This window comes from Salminus brasiliensis, chromosome 19, assembly GCF_030463535.1.
Source record: "Salminus brasiliensis chromosome 19, fSalBra1.hap2, whole genome shotgun sequence".
Classification (NCBI taxonomy): Eukaryota; Metazoa; Chordata; class Actinopteri; order Characiformes; family Bryconidae; genus Salminus; species Salminus brasiliensis.
In genome coordinates, this window is record NC_132896.1 from 14803839 (window position 1) to 14829758 (window position 25920).

The following is a 25920-nucleotide window of genomic DNA, read 5'->3' on the forward strand; positions in this document are numbered from 1 at the left end:
ATCTCAGATTTATCTTCTTCCTCCCACGAAACATAAATGATAAATAAAACCAAGACAGAGAAGAAAGAGAGTGTTTGTCAGACCAGCAGAAATGGTATCAGACCTGGTCAGAGTCAGATCGGACAACGTAATCCACTAAGCACAAGATGTGTTGGGTGTAAAACTGCAGCGGTGGGCTCCAACGTGACGTCATTCCCCGTGCAGGTGAGGCGCGTGTGGAGCTGCTGCGTTCAGCAGGTGGGGCGCGTGTGGGGGTTAGCACCTTAGCTTAGCACGAGGAGAGGTGTTTGTTAATGGAGGTAGATAGTTAATCTGTCTGGGATTTTGGATTAAGGCCAGTTCCATGTCCTGTTTGAATAAAGTTAACGTTATACTCGATCAGAAAACAAAAAGCAGTCATATGAGCCATTAGGTTGTCTTATCACGGCAAAATAATTATATTTACCTCAACTGCTGCTGTTCGCTAATAGCTCTGGCTCGAGGCCTCGCTCCTCCGGTATGTAGGAAGACGGCTCCAGAACAATGTGACAACAGCTAGTCAATTTTCTAAATAGATAAAGAGTCGGGTTTGGACATGGTTTGCTGTGTGAAAGCAGAAATACTATTTCTGTTAATATATATCTAAATTGAAGTAAATATAAATGTATTTATTTCCATTTGAGGAAAAGTCAGTAAAAAAAAAAAAAAAAAAAAAAAAAAAAAAAAAAAAAATATATATATATATATATATATATATATATATATATATATATATATATATATATATATATATATATATATATAGTAGGCTACTTGTTCTACGGTTAGCTACTAGCTGTGTAGATTGAGTCGTTTCTAAAGCCTAGACAAATATTATTTGGTATGTATATCAAAACACTACCATACCATACATTTTAAAGCAAAGGTAAATTGATTTAAAACATAAATTCAAATTATTTTTGTAAGTAAAGCACTAAAGTCTGCCTATTTGTTCTGCACTGAGGACATCTGTTATGCTAATTCTGTCCTATACAACATCGTCTTAATACAATGTACCCTGTTCTCTACAATAGTTGCATTGATTCATTGCTCCATTCATTGATTCATTGACTCATTTCATTCATTCGTTCATTCGCTCAGTCAAGTGGAGGATTCACTCCCTCCCGCAGCTTTACAACTATGTTTACACCCCAGCACTATTTCTAGAAAGTGCTGCCAGACATCCAGGATAGCCCTCTGATATGTGTATGTCAGGTGCAAAAAAAACAATTTGACTGTCAGGCTTCAAATAGACTCTCAGAGGGAGGTGGGACCTCATAGGAAAGAGTTACTAGAAATAAACGAGTGCTTTCAAACTTGTCGTTCTCCCTTCCCCTTTAACAGCCTCCATTCCCCTCATGCACTTTTGACAATTTCCTTTAAGATGCTGTTTGTGATTTCATAGACTGTCTGAGATGGTTTGACCGGACGAAGAGAAAAGGTTTCCCCGAATAGGCTTGTGTTGAAAGGTAGGTGTCAGGAACAGCTGTGAGTAAGGGCTGAGCTTTTCTGCTTCGTCTTAGGCTGCAGATCTCTCGTTTGTGACTTGAACTGCTTTCTCCATAACCCAGAGAAGAGTGGGGTAGGTCTGGCATGCCATGGCTTGACCTGCTGCTCTCTGTCCCTGAGGGTATTGTACGGCATCCACATGCAACTTAAAAGGCATGTTTGTGTGGGTTTTTTTTTTTTTTTTTTTTTTGCCAGATGCCAGAGCAGGTTTTAGAGCAGGTTGCCTCAGTGTTGCAGTAGAAATTTACGTTAAATTAAACTTTGATTAAACCACCTGCACTTAAAGTGATATTTACTGTTTAATAGGTGCGAATGTAGTGTGAATGAGAGGGATTTTCATTTCTCTTGTTACTATATAAACCCAAAAAGCCCTGTAAAAAAAAAAGCTGTCCTCAGAGCACTTTTACTCAGAAAGAGCCTTGTCTTTTCTATGGTATTGAGGGCTGGCCTATTTGTATACTATTTCACATTTTGATTGATTGTCTGAATGCTACCACTGATTGTTTAAAAGGGACATAATCATGGCTTATAGATTATATAAACCTTTGGAGGGTGGAAAAGAGCATTTTGGTAGACCTTGATTGTAATCAACCTCACTGGTTTAACTTCCCACAGTTCTCTATGTAAACAGTCATTTTCTATTCTTCTAGTCTTGTCTTGCCACGGATTTGCTCTTTGTTCCCGCTGTAATGATATCTGTAATCATGGAAAAGGTATGTAATGCTATATGTGCTTGTATGTACGTCTTGCTGCTCAACTCACGCACAGCTGCAGATCATTTATTGCGCTCTTCGCTGCCTGCGCTGTCTTACTGTTGCCTGGCCTTAAAATGGGTGGACCGTTTTAATCAGTGAACCATGTTTGATTTGTCTGCAGTCTAATCCCATTTTGTAACTCATTAAGCAACAGCTTGGAGTGGGTAGCCCCTTTTTTAGGTGGTGTCATTTGTTAGTTAAGATTATGTCTTTTGGGTGGTTTCTAAGGACCTTATATGGATTAGGCAGGAATAGAACTGTGTTCTAGAAAAGAGTTCTTAAGGTCAGGTCTTAGATCTGCAGCTTACCAGCTCATGTCCTTTAACCCCAGAAATTACATAACCTGTGTTTGTGTGTTGACGGGAGAAACTCCAGCCAAAGAAGCCATGTATCTTAATCATGTGCAGGTTTTAAAACCAAATGTAGGAAATTTAATGAATGAGCTTTTTGTGATCCAAGTGAAATGACCTTTGACATGAATGAAACATGTCCTGACTGTGACTGCAAGATGTGCATTGAACTGAAAGGCTGTGTATGTGTGTCCCTGGTCTCAGTTTCAGTCCTGTTCAGAAAAGCTGGCCGGCCTGAACTCTCATAAAAGGAGGACTTTGGTTGCCGAGCAACAGCAAATGCAGCTCTTGGCCTGAAGTACGGAGGCCCCTCCCTCCCTGCACAGGGACTTGGTAGGGATAAGGTAACCGAGTGTCTGTCCCCAGTAAACTTAGCCCTGCAACTTGCCATAGGCCTGAGCTGGACCTTGAACTGTGCAGCATGAGTAGAGGCGTGTTGAAACGAGTAGAGTCAGAGCGCCCAGAGGTGTGCTGACGGAGGACAGGACTGTGAATCATTGCTGTAAGCCTGGACAACAAGACCCCCTCTTCTCCCACTTCAGCAGTGCACCGCTGAGGCTCTGGTGAGTTGAGCTGACTTTGAGTTGAGCTGATTGGTGAGTGTCTGAGGAGAGAAGGGTTACTACTGCCAGTCTGCGCATACAGACACAGAGTGTTTACCCCAGCATTAATGGGATTGATTCAGAGAGAGCGGATCCTGACTCAGGAAAGCGCGAGAGACTGAAAGAGGATGTAGAGGATTGATGTAACAGCGCTTTGATGGGTAGGTCTGTTTTTCGCTCTTCGTCGCATGCCGTGATGTAGTTTTATACCCAGGACTGGGATAAATTGGGAAACACAGTATTAACTGGAACACTTACTAACAACCTAATGATTGGTTTAGATATTGGAAAAAATCATTTAAATTATTTGAATTGATTGCAGTCGAGAAATGTTGATGTAATGTAATATATTTCATTGACATGACAGTTTTTTGAATGTGTATTAATTGGAGAGAGCGAGAGGCTACCATGTGTGGCCATTATTACCACTATGTTTTTGTAAACCTTCAGGAAGTGGTTTAAGGCACATCAGATAATATGTAAAACCTTACACTATTCAAAGAAGTGTCTGCATGTGTGGTAATAAGCAGTGGAATCCACAATGTGTCTGGCTCTCCATTTTCTCTCTTATTGTATGTGTGCTTGTTTTGACTGAGGTAAGGACCATGATATTTGTGTTTTGTTGGGTGTGATTTCTTTACATATGCATATCCGTGTTCTGCTGTAAACAGAGGCAGCATTGTAAGCTCCAGCTCAGGTTCAGTGCAAAAAAAATCTTAGCTACTTAATCCTTAAAACATAATTTTAACATAATCAATCTCTCTCTCTCTCTCTCTCTCTCTCTCTCTCTCTCTCTCTCTCTCTCTCTCTCTCTCTCTCTCTCTCTCTCTCTCTCTCTCTCTCTCTCTCTCTCTCTCTCTCTCTCTCTCTCTCTCTCTCTCTCTCTCTCTCTCTCTCTCGTTTTTTTTTTTTTTTTTTTTTTTTTTTTGACCGGCATTTCAATGTGAGCTCTGTGTATGCTGAGAATTTAGCTGATGTTTGCATGAACATTGAATCTGTGAACGTGCCACTAGAGGTGCACTGCGATATGGCCATCAATGATTCTGCTGTATGTGCTAGTGTGTTAACAGAGATGTGCTTGTTCCTTTACTGCCTTGCTGACTGTAAATGTCTGAGCAGAGCATCTGTCCCTAGCAAGCCTTTTTACTCTGTAAGCAGACTGAGGATATAAGTCATGTTCAACCTACTTTGAATGGTAGAATACTTAATAAATAAATAAGTAGAAAAACACTTGCCTGTGGTACCACAGCAGTTCAGTAGGGACTCCTAGAAGCTGCTGTGGTGACATTATGTAAGACGTTGCTACTGCGTCGTAATTTTAAATTTCACGCCGACTAATGAGAAATGTGCTGTGGACAACTGATAAGGGATGGTTATCACAGTAATCATGATAGATTAGGCTCAGTTCAGAAGAATTTCCATGCTTATCTGTCAGTACTTTCTTCTAATAACGAGATTAGTTTGATTAGTTGGAATTTTCTTTTTTGTTCTTGAGCATTAGTATCTTCTCTTTAGAAGGTCTGGAGCTTCATCACAAACAAGCCTATATATGTGGGTGTGTATATGTATTACTCATCATTTGATTCTTTACCAGTTTAAAGGTTCTTTACACTCACATACATGTTTCTTTATGAAACCAGAAGTGTTTCTTCTATGGCATCACACAAAGAACCTTGAATTTTTATGAGCATACCCAAACTCAGCAGATACTTTTGGACCATTAGCGAAGGCAATCCCAGCCCTACAGCAAGCCTTAATGTATGATATTCATGTGTAATTTAAAGCAGCTGTCTCAGGTCTCCTCAGACACACATATACCTTTGCCCAGTGGCTATGTGTTCTGTTTCCTCATGTGGGTACCTGTAACCTGTTACGTGCTACAGACACCTCCCTCCATACCTACACAGAGTGACACATTGTTCTGCTGATTTGTTTGTTGACGCAAATCTGGTGTTGTTGAAATCATTTGAACACAGCGTTTATCATTTATCTTCCCTGAGCAGGCTGAGTATTTTTATAGACTATTTGATTATGAAATGTTACTATTAGTTTTACGTAAAAGCTCCGCTTTGCTGATTTCAGTCTGCCCTGCTAAGAGGCTTGGCAGCAGAGAACCTTTCTGTACCTTGTGCGTAAACTCCCTTCCTTTCTTATTGTGCTTGACAGGAGTTCATTGGAGCATGCAGGCTCTTACTTCCAACAAACCATGCCAAACTCTTTCCAGCCTTATTATTGTGCCGTTAGGAGATGCATTAAATGGGAATGAGACACACATACACACACACGTATATATAATTTCATTCCAGAATGTGTTGGGCTCACTGTAATATGGCTTGGCATGTGGGCAAGTTTCAAGTTTTGCAACTGTTGCTCTGCCAATATCCTAATCATGTTCTAACAACGCCACAGTGAGCCTTTTGTTTAAAGAAGGGGCTTGTCTGCTTGGCAGCGCAGTCGCTATCAGAGTTAAATCAATCTCAACAAAGCCCAGTGAGCTGTTTTGATTAGCATTAGCCACCCTTCTTTTAAATAGAGGAGCCCTCTCCCAGTCCCTCATGGCCTCTAGTTAGAACGCCGATCACCCATGCATGTAAAATTCATGCTTTAAACTCCCCACAGTATACTCAGAAGTCTGTCAGTCTTCTGAAACATGCTTTTTGGCTAATGGCCAATTTAATAAGTCGGTCATTGGCTGGCCAAGGAAATTTTATGGAGGCCAAAGTTTATGAGCCCAAAAATATGTGGGCCAGAAAACATAGAAAAATACCTTTTTAGAAGTCTTGTTAGCTTAAAAGTTACATTCTGTTTATGAACCATAATCAAAATCTGTGGTTCGGCAGGCCATGGTTCTGCTCAGAGTGTGTGTAACGTAGACCATGGCTTTTTTTTCATTTATGTATGCATTGTCATGCTGGCATACATACAATAAACCTTCATGTTCCACAGTTACAATTAAAAAAAATATGCTAATCCACAGGTGTCACACTGGCCTTTCCACCTGTGATCAAGCCACAAAGGCCTTAGCACATTAGCAGATGAGTTCAGTAAGGTATATTAAATGAGGAGAGACGCCAAAGCCTGCAGTGTTTTATCCCTCCAGGACTGGCATCTGGCATGTGCACCAAACGGCTGACGCGGTGAGCTCTGTTATGAAACTTCCTGGAACTCAGTTCTCTTTAAGCGTCAGTGCCCCATTTATACTGACCATGTAAAACCTCAATTAATATACAGCCTATGTATCCACACGATAAAATAAGGTTAATAGTTTACATGCAAGACCCTTTTACAGATTTTTTTAAAACAAATGTTGTGAATAATTAAATCATTAGTTTGAAATTTTAACCATTGTCCAACCAGAGCAACTGAGCACTGAACTATGTAATGGGTGAATCATTACACCCCAAGTAACAGTTGATGCTGTGTCTTAACAGTGCTGTCAAGAGAGAGGGCAATAATGCTCATCAAGGACAATATTGAATATCCACTCTCTTACTTGCCTACATTCATGTTAAGTAGCCTGGAAATGAAGGTGCGTAAAATGTAGCTATCTGCTGATGTTTTTGATGTTAAGGGTATGTCTATCTTGTTTCTTCATGTGTAGCTGAATTCAGTTAATTTCAATTCCATGAAAAATGTATAGAGTTTGTATAACAGGCATTGTTATAGAAATCTATGTTCAAGTCCCTAAAGAATGCAAACTTATCCTCCTCTAGCCAACCGGATATTTTAATGGCAGCGTTCTTGGTTTTAGGTTTAAGAAAGATCCACTGTGGGTGACGACTATAGTGTCCAGGCTCTATTGCTTATACATTTTGAATGCAGTTGTTCCTGGAGATATTAAAAATTCAGTAGGGTATCATATCCTCATTACTAGAAAGGTATTGTCCGGACGGATTATACAACACAAAAGTCCTCGCAAATTCTTACAGTTTAATGTCTTAAGTAACTTCTAAACCTCAAAATCCTTTTTCCCCTCCCCCAGGTGCATCTCTTTTGTTGAAAGTATTCAATGAATATCACCTGCGCTTGGAAAGAGGTCTGCCACGTCAAAGTATAGAGGTTTGGATATTCAAGTCAGCTCTTCTGACTTGGAGATCATTCAGACAGCCAAAGGCATGGAGGTTCCCAGCAGGGTCCTGCATCTTACATTCTCTGTGGAGGACCCAAATGGAAACGACTTTACTTGCCCTATGGACCCATCCCCAGATTCCTTGAGAACCACCAGTAGTTTGAGTCATGGCAGCACAGACAGCCCCGATGATGTGGAGATGGCAGAGGACTGTATTGGTGAGGAGAACCTTATGAGAAAAATCATTCTGCACCCAGACAACACAGCCATGGTGGATTTTGTAAAAAACTATGCTATCTGTAACCGAAGTGTGACGTTAAAGATCTCAGGCCTACAAAAGGGCACTGCGGATTCTGAAAGTGCCGTGCTCCCAGTTACCCATGGACCTTTCGTTCAGAAAAATGACCAAGGCTCAGGGACCCGTCTGAACTCTGCAGAGCAAGAGGTCTTTGTCCTAAGCTCTGTTAAGCTATCGCGCTGCAACTCCAATGAGAACTGCAGCTCGGTGAGCTCTGGTGAGATGGTAACAAGGAGTAACAGTTTTCTCCATGAGTCTGAGCCACTGCTCAGTGTCTCTCTGTTAGAGGAGTCCTCGGATATTTCTTCTGATGTTGGTATGATGCCTGGGTTGTTGCCTGACGTGTGTGAGGGCCTTGTTAATAATAATGCCACAAAACACCAAGAACTTGGAGTTACCTTCATTCAGCCAACCAATCAGACTTTCATCATGGAAGAGGAAGTCTTTCAGGCAACTTCGGGTTGTTTGGTTCCTCGTGGAGGGGAGAACAAGTCACCACTCCTGGTTCTAGGTGTTGATCGCTCTGATTTTGCCACACCAATTAATTGGAACAAAAGTAATAGAGAAGCGCAAAGGTTTCTGTCCCACGCAAGTGGGTCCCTTCACTCTACTCCAGCTGAAGGAAAGACGCTCCACCTCGCGACCTCTGAGGAACTGGACATCAGTGGCAATGCCCAAACTTCTACTCCTATTCAGTCTTTAGGCTCAAAGACCTTTTGTGTTCCATCCCTTTCAGACTCACCTAACAAGGGTAAGAGTGACTTGGGAAGTCCAGTGGCACATGTCATAAAAGAACAGCCAACATCTGTCTTGCAGAAACCCAAAACACCTATGACTGCACCTATCAAAGGTCACAAGTCTGAAAACAAGAGGTTTGCCAGGCCTGACTTTAGTAATGTGAAATCTAAAGTTGCTTCAAGACCCAGCAGTGCCTCAAAACCAACAAGTGTGTCAGTTGTGAAGGTATCCTCAAACATCTCACGCCAGTTCAGCAAGAACCAGGCTTCAAAAGCTCCCCATTCCATGCAACCCAAGATGTCTCCTACCAAATCTACCTCTGCCATTTCTTCCAACCCCACGGACACATCTGCCTGTAATGGCCTCAAGAAGGTTCAGGGCACTGTGGGTAAACGAGTCCGCTCGGTCACTTGCCAAGATGAAGCTCCTGCTCCAAAGTCCCGACTTCGTACGCAGTCTGAGATGTCCAACTCTTTGAAAGCTACTAAAGAGGAATCTGGTGAGAAGGACGTTAGTGTGCCCTCGAACACAGCGAAATGCTCATCTGTAGGTTTTGTACAGAATCAGACTGGCTTAGCCAATCATGCAGACAAACGTGCCTCTTCTGGAGAAGTAAAGCAGGTGGACTCATCCCTCGGCATTTCCAGGAAACCTGTGAAGCCTGCTCCAAAAGTGAGTGAAAATGTTTAGTATGAATTTGTAAGATACCTGTATGTTTTGGTTGTTCCAAACTCACTTTTATGTGCTTGTAAACTGGCATATTCAGTTTAAATCAGCTATGGAGTGACAGATTGAGGTATCTGTTTTCTGTGGCGTAATGCTGTTGGCAGGGCGAGTCTGCTGCTCGTACACTATAATCAAGTCATGACTTGATTATGAAATGCAGCAGAAGTGCAGGGCAAAGAATCTAAAATTCTTTTTTGAGGCTCAATTTATAGTTACAAACGTGATGTCAAACATTCAAATTCGGTTGGCTAATTCGCTACTTTGACTACGTCTTTGTTGCTCAGAGTGTCTGGAAAATATATTCCATGTGTACACTCACTGTGTTTATAGAGGTTTTGGGGGGGGGTGGCTTGGCAGGGACTTCCAAATTCCCAAGAGGACTGTAGTACAATAGCAACTTCTGAGCGTGCGTAAGCTTGAGCGCTGCTCATTCCTTTGCTCTGTTATGGCCAACACTGTAGTGAGTGTGGGGCACATAGACTTTGGGCTTTTCTCGTGGGAGTATGGGACTGAAAGGGATCTCCTTTTACAGACGCCCTCGTCCCGGCTGGCAGAACCGGCACCGTGTGACTGGAGCAAAGGCAGACTTGGCCCTCAGCCATCGACATCCAGGGCAGGAGGTGCTCCTGCTGCTCGAGGTCCAGCTGCAAACACTCGCCAACCGCCTCTGCCTGCATCAAAGCTCAAGCCTGGCACAGCAGGGAAAAATGGTTGCGCCACCACTGACATGCCTTCTCCGAGAAGCAAAGCGAGCACGTCTGGAGGTGAGGAAATTACTTTTAGGTGGTTCTAGTCAGTTCTCCACATAGAGCATTAAACTGACTTTGTGACTTGGTAATGTTCTTGTACGTTTGATGAATGTTGAACTTGATGTTTTTCTGTTTCTGTTTCACATCACACATTCATTTTGTCACTGTTTACCAACAAGCAGATGTAAAGTTGTTACAGATGGTTATGTAATCGATTCCTCTCTGTTATTACCTAATAAATGCTCAGTGCTGACGCTGGAGGATCCAGCTGGAAGTGTTGTGTTGTAAAGGCATTCCGCAGCAAGTTCATTGTAACTTTAATATTGTTTAGATTAGTTTAAACACCTTGGCATGTTGTCCTCCTCAAAGAGATCTGTATAGGAAAGTCTTGCAAATTTCTGGCACCTATAAGAGAAGAGGGAGAACTTGGTGGTTTACCTCTAAACTGTTCAGTTGTAACACTTCAGTTTACTGAGATATTTGTCACCTGTGTGACATGATCTTACTGTTAAAGTGGAGCATCCTTGAGGCATAGCTGCATAGCTCTTGCAATTAAAGTTGGCATTTTACTTGTTGCTAAACAGGTACAGTAGAAATGGTATAACTATTTACTGATACTAAAGGTGATCAGCTGATTTTGATCCACTTTTTTATTGTAGTTTTCTTTTATAAACTACTAATCATTAAATGAGCTGTTTTATTAGAAGCATTTCACTTAAGATGAGCATGTAATAGTCGGCTATCACCCTCAAACTACTCACACTCTGCTACCCCATAGAAAAACAAATCTCATATTACAACTGTGTGTGTGTGTGTGTGTTATTTTAGGCTAGATTTGTTACAGGACTGGACATAATATTGGAGTGTAAAAAGGAAATCCAGTCCTGAAGCAAATGTAGCCTTAAATACTATTTTCTGTTACTATCTGCTATTGGGTGAGTACAATCTGTAATGTGTGGCATTTGATTTTGCTTTAGTTATTTCAAGCTGCAATTTACATTCTGCACTTTAACCACTATTGCTTCATTTCAAGCCTAGAGGACAGTAAACAAAAACAACAAAAAGTCTTATTAGCTGCACTACTCAAATACAGTAGCACATTGACTTTTGTCAGTTGCTTACAGTGAGAAGCAGAGCTTCACATTTTCAGCCTGGCTGCAGTTCTTATTTTCACCATGAGGAGGCAAATGATCTACACTCTTGACAATAGACTTTCCTGTTTCTAATGGCTAAAGCTTATGTCATGTTCTCTGGGGACTAACAGAGGATACAGATGTACCTTCTCTACCTTAACAGTCTCTTGCAGGTTTTACACACACACCCCTCTCTGTTTGTTGATCATTCTTGTAGTTACTGAAGAAAATGAGTCATGTGGTGTTGGTTACTCTGGACTAGAAGGCAGTGGGCTGAGAAAACCAAGGGAAATAAAAGCTTTTATTTTAGTTGCAAAAGACAGCTTTCCACTATGTTTCTATTAAAATGGGGGACAACACAGAAACAGGAACCTGCTCTATTTACAAAATGTAGTCAATCAGACATGGATCCAGGTTTATTACTTAGCAATATGTTCTAAAATTGTGCAAAACATCACAAGAACACTGTCTGTTACATGTAAATTAATCTACCCAGTTACTGTGACTGTCCTGAAATATCACCTTCCAGCCTGCCCTCCATCTGGCCATTATCTCTGGGTTGTTTTTTCTGCAGTATTGTGCCATATGGGGAACGTGGTGTTCTTTTTATGTAACATGCCACTAGAGGAAAATTGTTGGAGCGTTCTGTACCGCGTTGCCAGAACCTGCTGCACTGTCTGACCAACATTATTGAGTGCGCTGACTGCATTTTCAGAGGTCACCAGTTGTCACTGTTTGGCCCTGCAGGTTTAGGAAGGGGGATTTTGAGGACAGGGGTAGAACAGAATCGGTAATGCTCAACTCGCTCTCCTTTTGTAGGGAATCCGAAAATGCGGCTAGCTGAGGGTACAGGAGCAGAGGCTTCGGGAGGAATTCATCCAAGACTCTCGCTAACTGCTGCTCCCCCACATAATTCAGCCTCAAAGCTGCCGGTGAAGCCAAGAGCCCAGATCAAGAGCACCAGTGCACCCAGTGGGCACACAAAACCAGGTGAGACTTTAAGGGATTGTGCCAAAGGTTATTAAACTGCATTATACTACAGCCAGTGGATATGAGAGATGTTCTGTTAGATAAAACAAAGAAGTGTTGCCATGTCTTTTGAATGTGATTGTGTACAAAATCGTGTACTATATATTACTGAGGATTCTGCAGGGTTTACTCTGTGCTGCCTAATAAGGTAATAGTCCTAGTAAGTAATTCTTCCATTGGCTTATGTGCATGTCTAAAATGGACTACTATCCAGTCAGATTTCACAAGTCCCAGATCATTTGTTTGACATCCACCACAACCAACAAGCTGGTTACAAAAAACATATTGTTCCTTGTCTATATGTAATATACTAGTACATATGTGCCAGGGCTAATTAAGTTTCATTTTGAACATCTGGTGCTTTCCCTCTTTAAACAAACTACTATCTGCAAATTTAGAGATGAGTTGATCTTGGTTTGTTTAAGTAGAGAAAACACCAAACTGTGCTGGAGATCGGCCCTTCAGGAGCCCTGATTAAAGCACTTATTATTATTATTATTATTATTATTAATAATAATAATATATTTGCACAGTCGTAAAGGTTTGTCTGTTTCTCTCTTACATAAGCACAGCATATAATAAGATGGACACCATCATACGCACTATAGAGAATTTACTTACGCATAACCTCCTCACTTTAGTGGTGTTATTTCATACATGCTATATGGTCACTGGAGATGACCGTACTTCTAGCTTGGTGGACAATCCTAATTCATGTGTTTTAATTGCAGTTTATAGCTTAAAGAACATTGTCCTCACAGATGAATAGCACCCAATGTGTAATGTGCCTTACAAACGGAATCTTTTGCAGCTACAAAGATAAGTAGTTGAAAAGCACCTGCATTCCTTTTACTGCCATTTGAAACCGTTACTGAAATAGAAAGGCTGTCACTACAAAAGGCAAACTGAACTCATTCATGTCTTGTTGCTACTGCCAGTGGAGTAGTAGAGTACACATCATGTATCAGACTTGACATTTCTGCTTAAACTCTGCTTAAGCTTTTTACATGTTTCACATCCGCAGTCAACGCTGGCAGGATCAACCTTATTCTTGCACATCCTGACCTACTTTTCCAGGCTGGTTGATGACATCCTTAATCTAAGGTCTTAAATTCTTCCCTCAGGATTTAATCATCCTCAGCAGTTAGATTTGAATGAATTCATGTAAAATATCCACAGATTCACATGGGAGTCTTCTTGTGGCCTTATGATAGGACTAGTAAAGAAAGTGCATGTAGTTTTACGTTCTACCGTAGCATCCTGAGTTTTTCTGTAGTTGGATGTGGAGGAGACAGAGACCTAGATCAGTCAGTCACTCAACTAAATCCTTTTTAACTGTAGTAATTGCCTGTGACCGTAAAGTCAGGGTCTTGTCCTGTCTCTTCTTACGTCTGAAGCCAAGCACAACTAAAATGTAGGCCAATTTCGTCACTGCAGACAGAGCAGGGGATCCCCAAACAGACAAAGAGACCTTTTATTTTTTTCCCTGAGCATCTTCACTACCCTGCTGCTCCCTCATTGGTGGATGTCCATGCTTTTCTATGAACGGGGCTGCACAGTCCCAGATGTCTGGAGGCAGGGTTTGTTCCACTCCAGTTCACTTGGAGGGAAGCTAGAAAAAGACACAGAACAATATGACCACCGAAGCCCAGTGCGAAGTGGAGCGCCCGGTTTTCTTTGTGCATTGCTGAACTTGTTGGATAAGATCATGGCAGCATATGGAGGCCTCCGCAGCTGCACCTGGACCGAATTTTCCGTGCACGTTTTCACCAACTCGACCCTGATTCCCCAGTCCAGTGCATGTGCTCAGTGCGATCTCACTCTGTTGACATGCCTCCTCATTGGATCCTATCGCTTCTGTATCGTTCCTTTGTTAGCAGTCTGTAATGGGAAGCCTAAGGCTCACCCATGGAAAAGTAAGTCACTTGTTTGATCCCTATCTGAGAACATATGGAGCTAAATTGTTGCAGTTGTTTCGTACTGTATGTGCTTTTTCACGCAGCTGTGTTGTTTGTTAGAAGCTTCTCGCTTGCATTGAGATCAGTAAAAGTACTCCTGGGGCTTGCTTTTGGATCGCTGCCTTTAAAACATTACTAATACCAGAAACAATAGTGCAGTTATAGTGTAAACCATGTTGCCATAGAAACATGGCAGTAGCAAGAGGGGGAACTTTACTCAGAGGGGGGCTACTTTACCCACTAACCATCATGAATGCCTTTGTGCTGACGAAATCCTTGCATACACAAGCATCTGCTGAAACATTGGAGTGTGACAAACAATAGCTATGCTGTGAGAAGCTTTCTTATAGAAGGCAAACACATTATATATGTCTGTTCTCAGATTTTGTGGAGGCTTCTTCGGCGGTTTTCGGGAAACCCCCTACTAACAGAACTGCTTCAGTAAGGACCAGGCTCCAAAGTCTGCCTCCCAGAGCTTCATCATCGGGTAAGAACACACATGTTCCAAAGGAATACACCACATGTCCATTCATGTGGACATGTCTGCTTTTTAACACTGCAAGCATTCTCCTTTTACTATATTATTGCCATTATCCCATAAATGACCTTCATGTATGGTCTATGAGTTGGTGTTTGCCCACTCGTGTTTTGTGGCAATAGTCTGCTTATGCATTCATGTAGAAATATAGGTCATCTTCAAGGCTTCAACTGTAGTTGCATTATACTGCACCTATCCTGCATCAAAGTGAGTCCATTAGTAATCTAGTATTCTTCTAGTAATCTTCATTAGACCAAGTAATGATGAGGTTTTGCACTTATTGTTTTTCCTTAATAAATACTGCAAAAGCTCTCTTCAACCCTGTGCTTTTCTGTTGTCCAATAGGAAGCAAGAATACCTCTTTGTCATCACAAGCATCTGTGAGGTCTGCATCCAATGTTCTGAAGACCCCTGCTTCCCCACGGCATGTTCGACCCACGGGGGCTTTATCAGGTAGTGCAAAAACACCCCCCCCCCCCCCCCCCCCCCACACACACACACACACCCTCGCACAGCCGTTAATTTACTCTTTCAATAATCAGTTATTTTTCAACTTGGGTTGAGCGCCAGGGTAGCTTTCTACCCTGCTAATGCCTTACTAAGCCCCGCCCCTGCACGCTTATCGACCCCCTATATCAGGGCCCCAACGATATTGAGGGTGAATGCATATGTTAAAGGTCTTATGACTTTGGTACAGGGTTGTTGAGATGTATCTGGATATGTACAAACAGGCATTTTAATACTGTTTTCACTGGCACTATGTATTCCATTCCTAACCACAAATCAGTTCAACTCTGTGAACCATCTCAGAATACAGATGACACCAGTGACTGTGTGAAGTCCCTTTACTGTTATCGCCTCAGTCACCCTTGCTATTTCTGTGTTCTAGCACTTGCCAGAGTGAGATGTGGATGTGTTCTGTGCGAGAAACAGTCCGTAGTAAATCTCTGTGCTTGTGGTTTGCCATACGAATGTGGTGGCAGTTTGGTTTCTCTATGTGGGCTCTGCTAAATTGCCGTCTCAGCAGTGCAGGGACAGAGTGCTGCTGCCAAGCCTGCATGACACAGCTGAGACGAGGAAAGCAGCCACAGCCAGTATCACTGCACAGCCTGCTGCCAAGACCGCTGCACTGTTTGCGCGCAAGACACTCTGGTGCTGGGCTTGAAATGAGGGCTGCCATTTGTCTATTTTTATGATAAAGCTACGATAATATTAAGCAGTAAAAGGTCACAACACTCTGCAACTCGTAAATGGGCTACAACAGCAGAAGACCACATTGGGTTCCACTTCTGTCAGCCAAGAACAGAAAGCTGAGGCTGCAGTAAGCACTGATTCACCAAAACTGGACAGTATGTCCACTTTTTATCCCATAACTTTAATTGTTTAGTTAATTCCATTGATTGGTAATACAATAAAGAGTTACCTCCAGTAATATGATTTGCATGAATGACCAGTAATGCGCCACTGATTTGTTAGAGTTGACTTTTGACTGATCTGTGAGTAATTGGTAGAGCGTAGGCTAGGGTAGGGAGTTGTATTACTTTCAGCAGTTGATTATCTTCCTGGCAAGCTCTGTCTTGCGGTGTGTAAAAATGAACCTTGCTTGTGTACTGCACGTTCATAAAATGAAATTTTAAGTGTGGCTTCCTAAAAGCGTTCCTCTCCATAAAAATCTCACAGTAGCACTTTACTTGTCACTGAAGTTCTCCTCTTTCTTTTTGCCTGTAATGAGTGTTTACTTTGTGTCTCAGTGTTTTGTTTTAATAGAATGCGCTTGTGCTCTTGCATTCCGATCTTTACATATCCTCTGGAATTTGTGAAATTACACACTTTGCAGAGCCAAGGTTTGATTTTAGATGCTTGTTTTGGAAATATGGTCTTTAGGATTTGGACAGCAGCTTGGACTGTGTAGGCATGCATGCTGTCAGCAACTGCCCACATATTCTCCTTATAAACAGTGTCTTGCCAAAGATGTGGGATTATGGCCCCACTGGGGTGCAGGCTTTGTTTTTGTGCACCCAGCTGGATGCTTTACATTGAAACTCTGGGGCAGTTGTCTTGATGTGAAACTATGAATATAAGAATCTAATTGTAGCTCAAGCAGTAATAATAGTTTAGTTTTGATTAAATATATAGATTTTCTTTCAGTGCATTAGGTAGTATGGTAAAGCAGTGGGGTTGCATTACACCTGGGCAGTAGATTTAGATACACATAGCATACACACTTCCCTGCTAACAAATCCAGCTCCAAATCAGCTTGCTGGTCGATCGGCATGGTCTGGCTCAGTCATACTGCTTGCTTAACTTGGTCAGATTAATCATGCTTGTAGATCAGCTAGACCATCAAACTCGAACAAAAACATTTTTTTTGTCAGCAGGGTTTTGTGACCGGTCACAGAGGTGGCGGAGCGAACAACTTTTCTCAGTGTCTGAGCAGCTGAGTCTCTTACAGTCTTCAAATGCATACTGAAGACAGGCTCTTTCAAGAGCGCTTACATGAACGTTAGTCTTGCAGTTTCTAAAAGGCGTGATTGCAGTTATTATATAACCATTGTGTATTGTTAAAATTTTCAGTTTCCAAATTCTGGCAGTATCTACCATAGCATATCTACACTATTTAAAAAAACAAAGATGCTTTAATTGGTTCCTTAAGTGATGCCAAAGAAGGTTGGTTCCATTAAGAATCATGCTCGTATTGGAGAAGAGCTGGCTTGTAAAGAGCCTTCACTTGAGAATGGTTCTTCTCTGGCATTGCTCAAAAATTATTTATATATCACCTATGTTTAAGAGTGTACCTGTGGATTTCTAAGTGGACATCAAAGCACTTTTGTAAATCACTTGTAAATGTTTGGTAGTGAAGTAAAGAGGTTCTTGAATCCATATTTGATTTATTTTTTTTATTATTATTTTTTGCCTAAGAATCAATGGCTTCATAATTCAGTGTCATTTTATCGCCAAAAAAAGCTGCCCTCTTTCAAGTGTGCTAATTTGCATATGCCCTCATTTAATAATACTGAGGCAAAAGCATGTATGATCCTGCTCCTGGTGGAACATGTGAGTGCTTTTGTAGAATTTTGTGCGACATAGGCTAAAACCTCTTGGTTGTATTCATGGAGGAGGCAGGCAGGGGCCAGCGTGGCTGAATTCAGCATTACAGCAGATGACTCTTTGCTGTGAGCTGTTGCTTTCACTCCCACCATTTTTGTCCTTTTGCCCTCCCTCGTGCGCAAGAAGGCGAGAGTGAGTGAGCGAGCGAGCGATCAAGCATGTGTGGGAAGGCAAGAGAGGGAGCTGCGTGTCACAGCTCGAGGTGCTACCGTTAACTCCTCCCACTCCCCTCCTCCCTCTTGCTTTCCCTCCTCTCTCCCCTAGCATCCTCCACCTCCATAGTAGCAGCACCATGGAGAGATGCTGCTTGAGCTTTGCCTAGAAGCTTCGTCTCTGATCGCTGGATTAAGCCTGTCTGCATTCATTGCTTCTGTCTGAGGGGGCTGCGTTTTTTTTAAAACCCCTTGTCTGGCAAAAAAAAAAAAGAGAATATTTTGACATTGTTTTGAGTAGGGGAGTCTTTTTTTCACCTATTTGCAACCCTTGGTGTTTTCAGTGCATTTTTTTTCCTACATTTCAGTCCTCCAGCAAATCATTTCATGATGCATTGAGCCGTCGGCATGTGGCTTCACACCAGATCTGCTCCTCTGAATGCTTTTCTTTTTGTTTTGCGTGAAAAGCCTTGTTAGTTACGCGTCTTTTTGGACCGGCAAAATGCTGTTCTCTCCCAAATTTTCCCTCTCCAACATCCACGTGAAGCTGACCGCTAAAGGCTTACTGCGAAGCCTCCAGCTGCTGTCTGGCTGCAAGAAGAGCACGGTGGTGTTTCGAGCAGGTTGGTTTTTCCACGAGTGTGTCCTTAAAACCAAAAATCATGCTGTTTTGGTGAATATTCCGTGGCTATGCATAAGGCACCCTGGAATGATCGCAAGGTGCCATCTCCTCTGATGTTTTTGAGGCTATTTTTAGTCTGGCTGTTTACCCTCACTGCTAGAGAGTATCTGATGCTCGCTGCTTGTGTACATGTCCATAAGGTGCCCGCTTACTCTCCAAAAATAGTCAGGAAGCTATTCTAGGCTGGGGTTGTGTATTAATTTGTGTGGCAAAACCATTACTACTATTATTATTATTATTATTATTATTATTATCATCATCCTTACAGCTTACATCACATTTGTTGGCTGTTTTTCCAGTGTGTGCATGTAGGGACCGAGGTCTAAAAACCCAATTTTCAAGTAACAGCTTGAAGGAGGGTTATTTTGGGATGTAGTCACTGGGTTGGAAACATTTCCATAGAAAAAAAGGCTCATCAGAGATTGTTTATGGGAGTCATTCTTCTCCTTTTTATAGAGAATGGCCAAATAAGGGCTGTCTGAGCAAGACCATAATTATTCCTCTTGCGCTGGACTATGAGATGAGCTATATTTAAAGTGATTTATGAAAAGGTTCAGGGTCTGATTTCACTTGTTTAAATATGTCCCGCAAATAAAGCTTTATTGATGGTACTCCTGCCTGTCCTGACGTCCATGGCCATGGTAATCCAGGCCTGTTTGTGTCATGTGCTGTAGTTTACTTACTGTAGAACACAAATGTAGACCTGAGAGTCTTTCAGGTTTACTAAATGATGCATTTAGACAAGATTAAATGGGATGCTCATTGTAATTTTGTGTCCGCTTTGCCTTCATAGTGGTAACATGGCAAATTTGCCATCAGGATACAAGATTTTGCTGTTTTTTTTTTTTCAGGTAATGAATGTTAATTTTGTTGATCTGGTCATTGGCATAGTGGCTTACTTGGCTTTAACCATTTTAATATTATGCTCAGCCCTTTACCAGATGTTCTCAGGATTGATCAGCCCCAGTGTACAAATGCCTCTTCTTAGAAACCATAACCTTAATCTCATAGCATAGATGTCATGAGAAGCAGTATCCCCTCCATATTATATATTCATTAAGGTTTGTTTGTTTGTTTTTTGCTCTGTTACATTTTGAAAGACAAATGGCACAACAAGTGTTTTGAATTAATCAAGCTACCCACACAGACTGGTAGAGCTGTCCCCTAGTGGCACAAGAGAATGATGAATGCTCATTATGTCATTTCTTCTGTGACTGTTAAGAGTCTCTTTTTTAATGCACTACATATTCTGTTTTAGGGTTAATATGGTTTTCCCCAGATTATCAGTAATTATGGTAAAAGTTCAAAATGCTGTTTTTGTGAACATACAGTTTACCTAATTTGCTTTCTACTCACACTCCTAAAAACACTGGATTAAAACTACCTTAGTATTCAGGCCATTTCCACAACCCTGAGCCAGCTTGTGACCATAATCCAATAATACCATCATAGTGAACATGTGAACATATAATGAATTATGTTAGTTTAACTAATTTCTAACATAAGAAATGCCAAATAGTGGAAAACTGTTTCATTAAAATCAAAATCTTGATGATTATTTAAGCAATTTCTCCACAGGCTTGCACATACATACAGAGCATAGCCTGGACCTGTTTCAGAAGTTTCTTTGTACTGCGTGGGACTGACCTTTAGCTGTAAACTACCAGTTGCTATGGACGTCTTGACTGAGGCAGAAAGGATTGAGCATTTCTGCTTTTCAGGCCTGTCTGAATAATTCAGGTGGAGATGAGCATTAATCATTTATAAATGCATGCAGTTATCAGTTCTAGAAAGCACAGTCCACTTTGCTGTGGTGAATATGGACCAGACTTTGTTTACAGTATTGAAGTTCCTCTGCATCCCAATAAATACTGAAAACATGGATACTTGCCAGAATGGTATCTGTATCAGTGTAGAGGGTACCTACACCACTCTTTCTGTGGCAGACTAGGGTTAGGTTCCATAGCCGTATAAGCACACCACAACACACCTGTTATAGTCCTTCGAAAAGACCCCTCTAACACTACATTGGACACACCTGTATATCAAATGTCAGTAATTCTGGTTAAAAGTGTCAGCCAAATGCCATAAATGTAAATGCTTGGGTAGTGTAGGATTATACTGTTTAATAATAGTCATTTTCGTCATCGCCTGCATCATCTAGTTGACGGACATGTTTCTGAAGCCTCAGTGTAATTCTGGCACCTGTAGTACCGTGCATATTAAATTGCAAAATACTCCCCAAAGACCCCCTGTGAAGATGGATTAAATCAAACCTCCTTGCCAACAGAAAGGGGTCAGGGTGCTTCACTGTAATTACACTCTGTAGGGAAGAACCAATCTGGTCAAATCTGAAATCAGCATTTCTTTTAGTTGCTAAGGTAAGAGTATTTTGCCTTTGTGATTCTTCTTGAAGGGAAACAAATTTCATTAATATAATTAATTATTTTTTTCCAGCAATGGGATAGGAAATAGTGTGGAAAATAGTCTGGAATGTGTGATTGACGGAGCTCCAGAGTAGGGGTGCGTGATATTTATTTGTTCTTGACCTCTATTGAGCTAGAATGGACTAAAAAGAACCAGTGATGACGACATCCTTTAAAATTAACATTTAACCTTTTCTGTACTGAAGATTTAACCAGCAGTAATTGTGCTCTCTCCGTAATGAAATAAGCAGTTGGTCAGTGTTGTAGAAGTACTGGCGATATGCTCAGAAAAGACAATACATATTGTCATATTGCCCAACCCTACTGCAGAGCTAGTCTCAGTTTTAGAATCACTGTGATTTGGAATAGCTGGTTTAAAAATCTCTGACCTATATTTTTCTTGATCCACATGGCAGTTGTTTGTCTGTTGACGTGAAAACACTAAACTGCTGTGAAGTTCTAAATTATGACCAGCAGAGGGAGCCATCGGAGGCATTTGCTTTCATATGCAATGGAACACTGTATGGTTTGAATTATCGAGCCCTTTCATAGTTTGTTCCTTGCTCATCACACTGCTTACAACAACAGTTGAAGGCCACTGTAACGCATAACTTCACTTCTGGAAAATGATTTAGAAGGTTCATGTTTTTCTCTCTTTAATCAGTTCACCATCCAGATGTCTTGTAATGAGCTCCATTTGGTCTCCTGGAATGGGGTACGTTTCATCAAGAATATTCAAATGTTATGCAAGTGTCCTTGCAGCATGTCCAAATGGACAGCTGGTTAAATAATAATAAAAAAAAAACTCCTGAGCTCATGATGGCTGTCAGTAAACTGTTAGACACTCTAGAACTGGGAAGTTTGCAGTGTCCTCTGCTTCTGCATCACATGTGGTAAGTTTGTATTTGTTTAATGGGTGAGAACTTGGAGCTGAACAGACGTGGTAGGGCTTTAAGTATTTGCTTGGGTGTTGGGTGTATAGGTGGAAAGTGTGACTCCACTGCTGTGTGTACCAAGAATAGTCTAGATGATATGCTCACTGATACCAGATTATATAAGATGTATGTATTAATTATATATCCATATCCATATGTGTCTATCATATATATATATATATATATATATATATATATATATATATATATATATATATATATATATATATATGATAAGGTGGGTAAAAACACAAAGGGTGATGCAATGTCTGTGTGAAACCTGAATGTTATTTATATATACATAAACTATTAAAAAATCCAGACGTTTCTCAATAATAATAATAAAAAAGATTATATATAATTAATGAAACATATATATATATATATATATATATGTTTCATTAATTATATATAATCTTTTTTATTATTATTATTGAGAAACGTCTGGATTTTTTAATAGTTTATGTATATATAAATAACATTCAGGTTTCACACAGACATTGCATCACCCTTTGTGTTTTTACCCACCTTATGTAGCTATATGAATTTTTAATGGCATTAATTTTGCAATGATCATTTGATACAAGGCTTGGGAAACCCAATAGCCTCAAGACTGTCATTACACACAATTGCAGAAGTGTTCTTGTGCAATGACTTTCCGCTCTTTTCTGCATTATTTCCAGTATTTAGTTTTTGCTTTATTTGTAGTATATTTTATGTTTAGCATCCTTTTCAACACAAACAAATGGAGTTGTATTGTTCTGAGATCTGTGTTTCTATTTACAATAGTGTATAGCTATGAATGTCTAACCCTGTGAAAGGAGGGGGGGGTCTCACTACTCCCTCATTTAAAGTGGCATTTGAGAAATGCCCTTTCCAGCGTGTCCTCTTAGAGCTGTTACATAATTGCTCATACAGAACAGCTTGCCTTCATGCAGGCTATTGGTGTTCAGTGTCAAAAATATATTTGCATCTTACTTTTTGACATGCATTGAAGCCTGCAGTTGTGTCGGAAAATTGGACCAATAGATAAGTGTAAATAATCATTTTTACACTGGCTGCCCTTGAAAGTTAAGAAAATGAAAGTTGGCAGTTTTGAGATTGCAAATCACTGATGAGATATGTTGGTTATAAAGGCATACATTCACCACTTGTGCTTTTTAAAGACTTTTAGTGAAGGTGTGAAGGTGCCTTTGGTGTTTGTGGCCTCTCCGCTCACCGGTAATGTCTTGTCCGAGGGATTCTAGCCATTATTATGCCCTGGTGTTGTATTTATAAACCTGATGTAAATCAACACTGCTATGGCAGGGCCATGCTAAAATAAGAGCACTCTGATGTTTGGCATGGGCCAGAGAGTGAGAGATATGATCAGGAGATGGACGCAATCTAATTCAGCTCTCGTATTTGATTCCTGACTTCTCTCTTCTGAGCTACTAAACTGTAGATTGTGGATGTTGGCTCAGATCAGCAGACATAACAGTGGGGTTAAAGTAGATGCATGAAGCTTCGGGGTGGAAAGGATGCTGAATGTTGTAGCCACGCTAAATGGGTTGTCTTTTACAGTTGACAAGAACAAGGCAAAGACAACCACTCGGAACCAGCAGCAGCAGCAGGTCCAGACCAACGGCCAGCCGGACCTGGTGCCTCCAGAGACAAAGCCGCGAGGGGTGGAGTACTTTAAGGCTTTGTGTGAAAAGAAGAACCTGACAATCCAACATCTAAGGAACAGCTTCATAGCCAGCAACCGCAGATTTGAAGCAATCACTGTGGTTGTACAAAACCTTAGTGCAGAGGTAAGCAGGATGTGTCTCTTACATATAGGTATTCAGTATTTCATGCAGTTAAATCTGTGGTTTTCAGTCCTGGCCTTGTGGAACCCCCACACATTTTACTTATCAGCTCATTAATCACTTTGAGATAAGGAGTGGGAGTGTTTGAGCAGAGAAAACTCTAAAATGTGCAGGACAGGGGGGGTTAGGGGTAGGGGTTAGGAACCTGTGGCTTAAGTATTCATTCTGTTGGCTCTGGATAGTATGTTGATGCTCACTCTAAAAAATGGGGGAGGAGTTCATTAAGACGAAGAAGAAAAGCTTTTGGTTTAATTGGCTGTGTCATTTAGAGCCTGACACAGTCCGTGTTGTTTTGGCTCTGATACATACATGCATGCATGCATGCATGATGGAAGGGGAATGTGGTGTTTATGGGAGTGTGTGCAGGCACTAGTGAGCGTGCACTCCTCTGCTGTGTTTGTTGTGGTGATGCCCTCTCCTAGCACATTAATCAACTTCCATGAGTAGGTTTCTAGGAAGTTTATCCCATTACCCACACCTCTCTAATAAACACAATACTACATGCAAAGTGCTTCAAATATTTATGGAATTTAATACATTGACTGATTACCAATCCACTTGTAACCTGAAACACTGTGAACCTCAACCACTATTTCCTCCTTCAACAGCAAAATTCACAAGTTAAACAGAGCCTTTTTTTATGCCCTCAACATTTGCATGCACCCAGCCCACTAGCAAAAGCCTTTCCTTTCCCTTATGGAAGTAAGGATAAAAAGGCCAAAAGCGAACGCTAGGCTGATCAGAGATGACATTATGGTGCACAGAAGCCAGATAAAAGCCAAAAAGCTGACCAGAGAAGGCAGAAGTTTTAACCGGAAGACGTCCAGGAAGCAAGCAGGTACAAGCCTAAAAGCTAATCCCAGACTTAGCTGTGCTGTGCAGTTATTTCTCAGGCCTAACGTAAAATGGAAATGTTTTGTTCAGAGGCAAAATAACAGGGTTGTAAATGGGCTGGGAACATGGCAATGTTTTGAGCCCATTGAAGGGTTAGTGAAGATTTTTTTGTTGCAATCATAAGGTAGGCATCTCTTACATGTACTAATATAAACAGCAATTTTGTCTCTGACAGAAAGTCTGAACTTATGAACATGGTTATATTTAATGCACAGGGGTTCATTTGGAACCCACAGAGCCTGAGCTCCCAGCTCTCTAACTAGAGAGCTGTCCTTGATAAGCACACTCATGTGCCTTGAAGTTCTCTGACCTGTTAAGGAGAGAGTAGAGCTGGCAGTGAATTTCGGCAGCTCCCAGAGACCCGCTGCTATCCGTTATCTGCTCCCTCAGATAGGCTTAACCTCTCTGACATCACTGCTCTTGACACAGTGCAGCTCATATGAAGGGAGTACTTATACAGTGCATGTTTTGTATTTTTTACATCACTGGTGGTCCAGAAATAATTTTGTGAGAACTGATAGTAATGCTTTTATTCCTCTATTGATGTTTTGTATGTGTTCGCATGGGCGGAGGGGTGCTGGGGTGGTGGTGGTATTGATTACTGGACGTATCCTGGAACAGAGAAACTGTAGAAAGAATATGGATTAGTGAAGAGGTTTTTTCCTCTGAGGGTTAGTCTACACTTTTAATATGTAGTTTGCATTTTGAGGGAAAACCACCACACCTATATTGCGGTCCATCAAAACCAGCACAACACGTCATGCTAACAGCTTCTTCCCCAGAGCTGTAGCGCTCCTCAATCACAGTGGTCACCTCCCACTGTAAACCTCTAAACTTACAACTGAACTGTACCAAACCGGACTGAACAGTTATTTGCACTCTGCCTATGTTGCACTATGACTATTTGCACACCTGTACAGATGTCCTTTTCTTTTCTGTAAATATATTTTTCAGCTCTTTATTACCTTTATTACCTTTAGTACTTTCTACTTTTTTTTTTTAATTTATCCCCTACCCTATTTATTGTTTAGTGTCATTTTCCTTTAGTTTAAGACTGTGTTCTGTGTTTCTTTGTTACTTGTCATGCGTGTTGCTCTCACCAAGACAAATTCCTTGTATGGGTAACATACTTGGTGAAATAAAGAGATTCTGATTCTGATTCACATTTAACCGGCATTAACATCAGTTATAAGGGTCGTCAGCACATGTATGATTGAATGGAATAGAACACAATGTTCTGCAGTGGAATCTGTTAAACATTCATTAGCCTAAGAATAGTGGGTTGGGCTTTGCCGTGTCTGTGTGAGAATGTACAGCTGCTGACTCGATATGGTTACAGGCACAGGCAGGCATTTGGAAAGGTGGAGTGGGCTGCTTCATATCACTTGTTTGCAAAGAGTT

General features: G+C 41.1%; 1 protein-coding gene across 5 annotated transcripts in view; it reads left to right on the plus strand.

The window, feature by feature from the left end:
• Positions 1 to 3026: 3026 nt before the first annotated feature.
• Positions 3027 to 25920, plus strand: part of mtus1a (microtubule associated tumor suppressor 1a) — a 33139-nt gene continuing 10245 nt past the window's right edge. The window contains exons 1-7 of one of the 5 annotated variants that reach the window (XM_072664164.1): positions 3027 to 3195; positions 7217 to 9011; positions 9598 to 9829; positions 11767 to 11937; positions 14317 to 14421; positions 14818 to 14925; positions 23339 to 23568. In XM_072664164.1, coding sequence (XP_072520265.1) covers positions 7350 to 9011; positions 9598 to 9829; positions 11767 to 11937; positions 14317 to 14421; positions 14818 to 14925; positions 23339 to 23568 — 2508 coding nt within the window. In that variant the 5' untranslated portion in view covers positions 3027 to 3195; positions 7217 to 7349. Of the gene's footprint in view, positions 3196 to 7216; positions 9012 to 9597; positions 9830 to 11766; positions 11938 to 14316; positions 14422 to 14817; positions 14926 to 17649; positions 18356 to 22685; positions 23569 to 25920 lie in introns of those variants that run through there. The other 4 variants (XM_072664163.1, XM_072664166.1, XM_072664165.1 and 1 more) reach the window with 4 other exon arrangements.